Source organism: Aegilops tauschii, chromosome 1, assembly GCF_002575655.3.
Source record: "Aegilops tauschii subsp. strangulata cultivar AL8/78 chromosome 1, Aet v6.0, whole genome shotgun sequence".
Lineage (NCBI taxonomy): Eukaryota > Viridiplantae > Streptophyta > Magnoliopsida > Poales > Poaceae > Aegilops > Aegilops tauschii.
This window is the reverse complement of record NC_053035.3, coordinates 109,692,648-109,701,859: the sequence shown is the minus strand read 5'-3', so window position 1 is coordinate 109,701,859 and position 9,212 is coordinate 109,692,648. Positions and strand designations below refer to the sequence as shown.

The 9,212-nt window shown below is 45.9% G+C and overlaps 1 protein-coding gene across 1 annotated transcript; it reads left to right on the top strand.

Annotated features, from left to right (window-relative positions):
* The first annotated feature begins 1,741 nt into the window (after positions 1 to 1,741).
* LOC109785735 (uncharacterized) lies at positions 1,742 to 5,661 on the top strand. Its single transcript, XM_045231562.2, has 7 exons — positions 1,742 to 2,306; positions 3,441 to 3,500; positions 3,873 to 4,032; positions 4,165 to 4,334; positions 4,458 to 4,752; positions 4,966 to 5,112; positions 5,233 to 5,661. Exons 1-7 carry the CDS (start codon positions 1,742 to 1,744, stop codon positions 5,402 to 5,404), a joined length of 1,569 nt encoding a protein of 522 aa, XP_045087497.1. The 3' UTR covers positions 5,405 to 5,661.
* The last annotated feature ends 3,551 nt before the right edge of the window (positions 5,662 to 9,212 follow it).

Below are 9,212 nucleotides of genomic sequence, written 5' to 3'. Positions count from 1 at the left end.
GTCCTTGCTCCTGTTCCTCCTCGTTCTGGCGTCGACCAGGAGGTCCTGCCGGACGCTGCCTCGATTCCCTTGATCGCCGCGGAGGCCGTTTCAGCACATGGAGCGGATGTACCCGGCACGCCTTCGCCCGAAGACACCATCTTGGTACGAGCCAGATCGAACGCCCCTGCTGGTGCTTCAGACATGTAGGACGACCCCACGGGAGGCCAGCCTCCGAATGATACCCCCTCGCCGGGGTCCCTTGAGGCCTTGTTCGGTTACAATAGATTAGTTCCCCTAGTGGAACTAATCCCTGCCGGTATTGGGTGTCAGCACCTGACCACTGTGGGGGTTGACTCCCCGCCACAAAGATGATCGGGGCTTCTTTCTTCCATTCGGCTAAGCCCACGCCCCCGCTTCGGTCGCGTCAACGAGAGACCTACGTACTACGAGAGAGAGAGGCGGATTTTTTCCACGGGTGGGCTGGAGCTGATTTTTTCCTCGCGGTTTTGAGAGGTTTTGACGGGGGAAAGATCCGCTCGAGGCTTAACCGAATGCGTCAAATCGAAAACGCGAAGATTATTTCCTAGTGGGGCCGATCCGCCTGGATCCCCGTGGTTTGGGCCCAAAACCACGCGGGGAAGGGCGTAACCGAACATAGCCTGATGTGGTCACCTCCGAGGAGGTTGTGCACGACGTGGAGGAAGCTGCGCACGTGGAGCGCCCTCTTTCTTCCCTCGGGAATAGGGGTTCCCCCTCCAAGGCGAGACTCCTCGACGGAGACTATGCGGGGACTGGCCCGGGAATGCCGACGACGGCTCCCCAATATTGACCAGCGAAGATTTCATCTGTGGCGCCCATCAAGCCATAGACCGGCTGGCGGACACACTTATGTGCCGCGAGCGGGCCCTCAGGGACCGCGAAGAGGCTAGTGTTTCTGAAGCGTTTTAAAAAACAAACATAATTCTAACTTAAAACCTTTTAGGCAATAACCACTAGGCCGAAGGCCCTTTGTTGTCCACTATATGGAAAATACTCTATTAGACCATTCTTTTAACACAACATAAGCATGTAGGAGTAATACATAGCCAGCTTGTTACGCGTATTATTTTATGATATAAATTAGAAAATAAAAAAGATTTCATAATAAAATAAAAGTGAACTTCCAGAAAGTTTATAAATTTGAAAAGGTTCGTACAAAGTGAAAAAAGTTTGTCAATATGAGAAAAAATCAAGAATTTGGAAAAAAAAAGTTCATCGGATTTTAGGAAAGTTCATGAATTTTGATAAAAAGTTCATCGAATTTGAAAAAAAAATTGAATTTTAAGAAGTTCATCAAAGTTGAAAAAAGTTCATCAAATTTGAAAAAAAATTCTTTAATTTAAAAAAAAATCATCGATTTTGAAAAAAGTTTATCAATTTGAAAAAAAAGTTTCATAGATTTTGAAAAAAATATCTTTTTAAAAAAATCATTCAATTTACCAAAAAAAAGGAAAAGGGATAAAAACTGAACACACCCATTCCGAATAAAATAAGAAAAAATAAAAAATAAATAGAAAAAAGAAAACATGTAAGAAGAAAAGAATGAAGAATATATAAGTGAGCACATATGGTGAGGATGGTGGGGCTGGTAAGAGCAACTCAAACCGCACGTACCCATTTCGTCCGCCGTAGTCCGTTTGGATCGGCGCGGACAAAAGTGAAGGCCCAACGCGCTGACTCATTCGCAAAACGCGTCCACGCGGACCCATTTGCGACAGAAATGCATCGGCACGAACGCGAAGCGGGCGTCTCGCGCGCCTTCTCGGTGTCTGTCCTCCGGAAGAGCGAGGAGGAGGAGCGGCGCAGGGAGGAGGCGGATTACCACGCGCGCATGGCGGAGGTCATGGCGTTGTCCGCGGCCGGTGACTATAGTGTGCCGCCGCTGGCCTCGCCGTCCCCAGTGAAGGCCGAGCCGGAGCCGACCCCCATCGAGCGCTACTCCTGGGTCGGGATGGTGCACGAGTGGGTCAACGCACCACCGGACTGGATGAGGGCGAGGGAGACGCAGGAGCGCGCCTACCTCGAGCAATGGCACCAGCGCCGGCTGCCCGAGGAGCGCCGCAAGGATGAGTACCTCGAGCAGCTGGAGCGCGGCGCCGAGGAGGAGCGCCGCGAGGCCGAGGAAGAGGAGCGCCGTGCCCGGGGCGGGGCACCCCAGCCGGCGGCGGAGGACGTCGCCACAACCTGGGAGATGGCGTTCCCTTGGGCTCGCCCGGCGCCGATGCTGATCGGCCTCACCGGCCCCGACGACGACGACGAGGATGCCTATGGCAGCGCGCCGCTTCGTAAATTTAGTTAATGTAAATATGGACGCGTGGACTCTAGCCGGCCTTTGTGGCCGGCATTAATGTTTAATTAATGTTTTTTTATTTTCTAAATATGTGTGTTCTATTTTTTTCGCGCGACCTATAAAATGGGTCGGCAAGCGTTGGGCGCATGCGTCGATTCAAACACGAAAGCGGACATAGGTGTCCGTTTGGGTCGGCGCGTTGGAGATGCTCTTAATGCAGTTTTTTGGTTTTAATAACAACAGAAAAGAAAAGAAAATATGTGTCGAGCCCAACTAGACGTGCGCGAGTGAGCGCGCGTTTGCAAAAACAGTAGGAGCGGGCTCGTGAGGCGCCAAATAGGATATGCCTTCCTGTATGGCCTTACGTCTCCACTTTTGGGGCCTTTTTCCTTTTTCTGTTTTGGTAAAAAAAAAAAAAGGGACTGGATCAGCCTTGCGCAACCAACCGAACCCGGTAGAGTCGAGCTTGCCATATCGCATCACCCCTGCGCCTCCATAAAACCCTCTGCTTAGTAGTAGGGTTTAAGGCGCCACAGTACCACACCAACGTGGGCAAGGAACGCACTACGTCTCCAAGGTATGCTCCGCCGGCCGCCGCCATCTCGTCTCTGCGACATATAAATGCGCTACTGTGATTAGCTGTGTACTTTGCCATCTTTCACGACTTGTGGATGGTTTGTGGTTTTCAGTCTTCTTTGTTTTTTTAGGTCTTTGATCTTCATTCATTATTTCGCGGTAATTATTTTGTCGAGATCTGCACTGCACAACGGTTCACAACTGCCATCGTTCTGGTTTCCTGACGCAAGTTATTGGGTCTCTTGATGTAGGTTTTCACCTATCGTGGTCGAAGTGCTGCTGTTTTTCGTTTCAGTTTTTGCATCTCTTGGTCGTTTCCTTTTTTCCTCGGTAATTGTTTGGTTGAGATCTGCACCCACTAGGAATATGATCATGTTTTTTTTTCAAAAAGGGGAGAACCCATCATCATGATGCACACAGCCAAAATAAACATGAATATTTTCAAGTTTATTTTCCTTCAAATTAGTGTGCACTGCTCTGTATGCTCTTAAGTCTCAATTATATGTTGTTGATTTATGGCATGGTGATTTGGTGATTGATTTCGATTGCACAGGAATCCTGGGGAGAGCAAGTGCAAGAGCTATGGGGAACTCGTGTGTTACTGGCGCCAGCAGTAAGGATTTGTTTTCAGCTTCTCTTTGCTTCTCCTTAATAATTAGACCTGCCTGCTATGCATAATGTATTGTGTTATTTTGATTGATGCTACTATACTGATGCAAGCATTGCTGTTTCTAGTGGCTGTAAACTCTTTCTTTTGGGCATCTTTTCTTCTTCTTACTTGAATTAGTCTAGATCGTTGATTTTATAAACAAGATTCAGAATGTTCCTTTTATTAGCAAAATTCAGATAAAAATTGAATTGTCTTACATAAATGTATTATGCCATGCAAAAGCAGATGCTCTGCCTTTCCTTTCACCTCATGTTTGGCCAAAATAACAATCTTTTGATATTGTACTGGTTGTGTAAGAATTTGCTGCTGTCGCAGGCCATTCAAAGAAGGAACAGGTCCAGAAAGCCGTCGAGGCACCACCTTCTCCTGTGGAGCAGACAACCTTCAAGTGGACAATCGATGGTTTCTCCTCGCTCCTTGACTTAGATAAAGGATGGACAATCTCCAGGGTGTTTGAAATCAGTGGGCTCAGATGGTACAATTAACATGCTACTATTGTTCCCCATAGCATGTCATGAACAAAATTCGTTCTCACTTGTTTCTTCTATTCATTTATCTCGACTATTTTTCTTTTCTAAGGTGACCTTTCACTTGACTTGATTCGCAGGTACTTGAGACTGAACCCAAGGGACACCAAGAGTGGCGACCAAAATGAATATGTTTCTCTTCGGCTTCAGCTGTCGCCAGCATCCGTGAGATCCGACACGGTCGTGGAGGCAACTTACAAGTTCTTTATATATGACCAGTTATATGGAAAGCACCATGAACAACCTCAAGGTACCCATTATTTCTGAAAAAAAACAGGTTCTTTGACCTTCCTAGCTAGCCGGATACTAGATTGATGGTGTAACTTATAACCTGCTTCGCGACAGACATTACAACTGAATATTTTGTTTGCAGTGTGCCACAATTTTCAGACTACAAGCACAAGCTCTGGGACATCATGCATGATCCCCCTCGCCACACTGAAGGAAAAGTCCTCTGGATTCCTCGTCGAAAACAGCTGTGCTTTCGGTGTCGAGTTTATCAAAGTTACTGCTGCTCAAACTAATGATGCGACAGAGAAGCTGTTTGTTCAGAAGAAGGTAAACAAAATCTCCAGTATTCCAGAAGTCTACACCTGGGACATCGACGACTTCTTTGCGCTGAAAAGCCCGAGCCACTCTCCAGATTTTGAGCTCCATGGACACAAATGGTGATACTTACTTACCATCTTCAATTTGCAGTGCTTAGCATGACTCATAGTGTTACCACTTAATTACTGGATTTATACAGAATTTACTAAATTCATATTTGAACATAAAGACTTGTCATATTTCACTTTTTATAAGTAAAAATAAAGACCCTTGGAGTTCCACCTCTTCTTATCAATGATGTACTAAACTATGCGATGCTCCCTAATTTTCAGGTTCATCTCCATCCATCCATCTGGATTCGATAAGAATGGAAACTTTATCTCCGTGTTCCTGACCATGAAGGTGACGGATATACTCCATGAGAACTCCGCGAACCTGGTAGAATTGGACATACGCATCAAAAGCCAGGGAAGTGGCAAGGACAATGGACAAAAAGGTTCGCTCTTTAGCAGAAATTTTTGCACTCTGGACCGGAGTTCAGATGCGAAATTATCATCATCACATTTACTGATTGACACCTTTATTTATGTACGTATTTTGTTTTGGAAAATGATAGGCCGGTGCGAGTTCTCAAAGAATGCTACTAGTTGGGGATGGGACAAGTTCATATTGCTGGAAGATTTCAAGGACTGTTCAAATGGTTATCTCGTGAAAACGAAATGCTGCATTGAAGCGAAGGTCGCCGTTATTGGTGCCTCCAAGATGGAGTAGCTAGATTGCACGTCCGCCCTATATTGACATTTGCCAAATGCTTATGCTCGTATGTGCGTTTACGAATGTGCCTGTAGTTGGCTTTGCACTGCGATTCTGTCTCTGCGTCTTTTATGTTTATTTGCTTGTTTGGTCGTGTCGAACGTACTTAATGTGCGGATCTCAAGTAAAGATTCAGAAATAGCTATTTTTCTCAGCTTCCTGGTCATGTCTTGTTGATATAGTGGCATCATGAATATGACAGACTAATGTGTTGGGCGTGGCAAGACGGAATAAGTATCAACAGATTATACTTATCTGAAGAAGTTCTTCAGTAGTAGTGTGTATACATGGTTGAGCGATAATCTACTTAGTCAGCAATGTATGCTGAGCGATAAATCTATTTAGTCAGCACCATGTATAACCGACTAGCCTATTTCGAAGGTTGTGATCAAGAACATGGCAACTTGCTCCTCAATCGACTAGGTCTCGGTCGACTGCTTCGCTGTTGGATCTTAGTGCGGAGATTAGTGCTAAACTGAGCACCGTCCAACAGCTATCGCAGCACGTCACCGCTTAGCACGTCGTCCCATCAGTCACAGAGTCCGTCGGTGCTAGTTGCATCATGTCGTCCCGGCATGAAGTCCCACCGGTTGCAGCGTCCGTCGTCGTTGCTTGCATCATATGTCTCGCAGCGTTTGGCGTTGTCGTTTGCAGCATGTCGCGAGTTGCACCACAACTATGCTGACATCACCGACTGAGATTTGGCTAAGTCTTACTCGATAGGTTGACCTGTATATAAATAGTATCATGGAGCAAACGGCATTCTTTTTGGGGAAATGGAGCAAATGGTGTTCCTTGACACAACCGGAAGAAAGGAACCCTTGTAAGTTTTCTGGTAATTTATATCTTTGTAAGTCTGGTTAATTAGAAAGATCATTCTACTTGTATCCCTTTCCTCCATAGGGGCATAGGTAGCCCCCAACCACCCCACTGCTGCAAGGATTGGGTCCGGTGCTGCAAAGGCGTCGGGAGGCACGAGATGGGGAGGTGCGGGGGTGAATGATGCTGGTGCACAAGGCGACTGCCAGGGGGCTACGAGGGCCAAGATTCACGGCGGTTCTACTAGGTTGGCGCTGCAAGGGCTGCAAGGACAGGGATGCAGATCACCGTCCGCTGCTGCAAGCCATCGCCTCGGCAATGCACCATCGACTACTAGTGCCCTTTATGTTCCCAAGCTTGCTGCCCAAACTGTCCCTCCTTCTCCCTCCTTTTCCCAAGCTTCAGAATGTTGTCCATGTTGCAAAGGGGCTTCAGAACATAGGTTATGTTGCAACCGGCGAAGATAATATCACTCATGTTGCAAACGGGGTCAGATAACTCATTTTGCAAACAGGGCATGTTGCAAAGGGGATTCGCAACATCATCTGAATTGCAAAGGGGCTACACAACATGGGTCATGCTACAACCGGCGAGCATAACATCGCTTAGGTTGCGAAGGGGGCGGAAAACAGGATGGTGGTCAACCACAAATGTTTTCCCCAAGCACAACATGGGTCATGTTACAACCTGGGAGCGCAACATGGCTCATGTTGCAAACTGGGTCAGATAATTGCAATGGTAGAAAACATTTGGATGGAGCGCAACATGGCCCGGAGCGCAATATAAGCCATGTTGCAAACGGTTGAGGCGCTATTGCGTCAGATCAGGCAGTTGTCGTGCATGCCATCCAACGACTATAGTAGCAGACGATACAATCCAATCGTCACCCGGCAGACGCATAGCGCGCTCCATATTCTAATCAGTTTGGATTGCAAAGTCACACAATCCTATGGTAGAATGATTTTGACAACGCCGGTGTCTTGTCGTTTCTCTTAATACTCATTAACCAAGACATGTTTTGATCATGTGGTCAGACTAAGAGGTGGGGTCAATGCCTCCTCATCAAAGAGGAAAGGGTTTCATGGCTCATGTTTAGGTCGGAGGTTCTGTTTTAACCTTGGTTTTAGAAACAAGACCGCCATGAGGCAACAAGGAAACAATTAGGTTGAAGCAGACAGATCATTGTTGGCATCAAAGGTAGTGATGATGAGGCCCAATGACTAATGTCTAGGTGATACCCGTGAGAGAGGTTAATGCTTTCATATATGGCAATGGTAGCCATCGGAGATGTCGGGTGTGACAACACCGATATAAAGTGTTCGATGTGGACTAGAGGTTGAACGTGAATTTCGCGATGATAGTCACCGAAGACGGGTTGGAAAGTTGCATATGAATGAGGATGTGAAGGAGAAGAGGAGGCAAAAGTGGCCAAAACATCAGAACAAATGTGATCAAGAATTATTTGTACCAAATACTTTGGCACTCTACATATGTTCTCCATTGATCGAAGTTAATTTTGTTTTCATGACAAGAATAGCGAATAATATCTGGGGTCTCGACTAATCCTACATGGCAAAGTCGTCAAAATCCTACATGGCGTTGTGTTTTCCCTCTAAGTCATAGACGAAGTTCTTCTGGACGTTGAGTGAAAATCACATGCAGTAGAGTCAGCTTAACTTATTCCTTAAGTAAAGTTATCGCGTGAATTTGAAATCCGACTGTTGGACACATGTTAGATGACCGTTGCATGACACGGGCCCCAATTGGTAATTTCGTACCTTGGAATTACTCTGGCTATAAATAGTCATCCCACCCCCAACCTTCAGCGTTTGGCTGCTTCATCTGATCTGACAAGAGTTTGTCTGAGAAACCCCTCTATAGTCAGATTTCACCAAGAGAAAACCCCAGGGCCCAAATTTAGTTACATGATTGAGCATCGTGGAGAATTAGGTCTATACGAAGCTTGTTCCTATTATTGTTGTGAGTTGCACACTCACTAGACGATTAGGCGTCGGTCCGAGCAACCAAGAGTAATTGTGGTTTGCCAAGGATAAAGTCTGTGAAGGTTTGGAGTTTACCTTGAAGAATGTGTCGAGAGTAATAAATCAACTAAAGTTCGAGGTTCTTCATGTTGAGGAGAATAGGCTGAAAGAGATTTTCTCATGTGTTCAATCACAAGTCCCTCCAACCAGACGTGCCACTTTGGCAGAAGTGTGAACTGGTAGAACAAATCACTTGTCGCCATCGAGTACCACTGATTTTCTCTCTACTTGATTTACTTTCAGTATTTCTATCTGTTGAGTTATTCCTCTCTATGATTGCTCACTTTGATCATTTCTTTGAAACTAAATAGCATTTCCCTCTATGTTAGTTCACAATGTTTCTGTTAGTATTCTCTCTCACGATACTTAGTATGCATGTACCGCATGTTTTTCCCCTAGTGCTACTTAGTTATTCTTCTAACTTCTGTTGTGATAGATATCTCTTAGTAGCCTGTTTTAGCTTTCCCTCTAAGTCATTTATTTTCTCAATCTTATCTCCATTAAGTTCCCGTCTTAGAATAGTTTATCATTTGCTTGTTGGAAAGAAATCCTTCTTAATGAAGAATTTGTAAATCTCTATTCACCCCTCTCCGACCCTTCTAGTCGATTTCTGATCCTACAAAAGGGCAGGAATAGGGTGGAGGGAGGCGTCGATCGGCTAGATAGGATGGGAATGCGCAGGGTTTGGCACGGAAATAGTGCGAATGTGGCCAAATGCGCGGGCTACGGGTGGGATTTTAGGTGGGCCGGGATTGTCAGAGTCCTACTTGGTGGAGGTCTGAACTCCCGCAAACCTCCCCCAACTTTGATTCCGTCTTACAAGAATTCGGGCATGCGGACGGGTCCACTGATGTATGTGGCACCATGTTGGATGGCAAAAATGGTCCACACGCGTCAATCCAGAC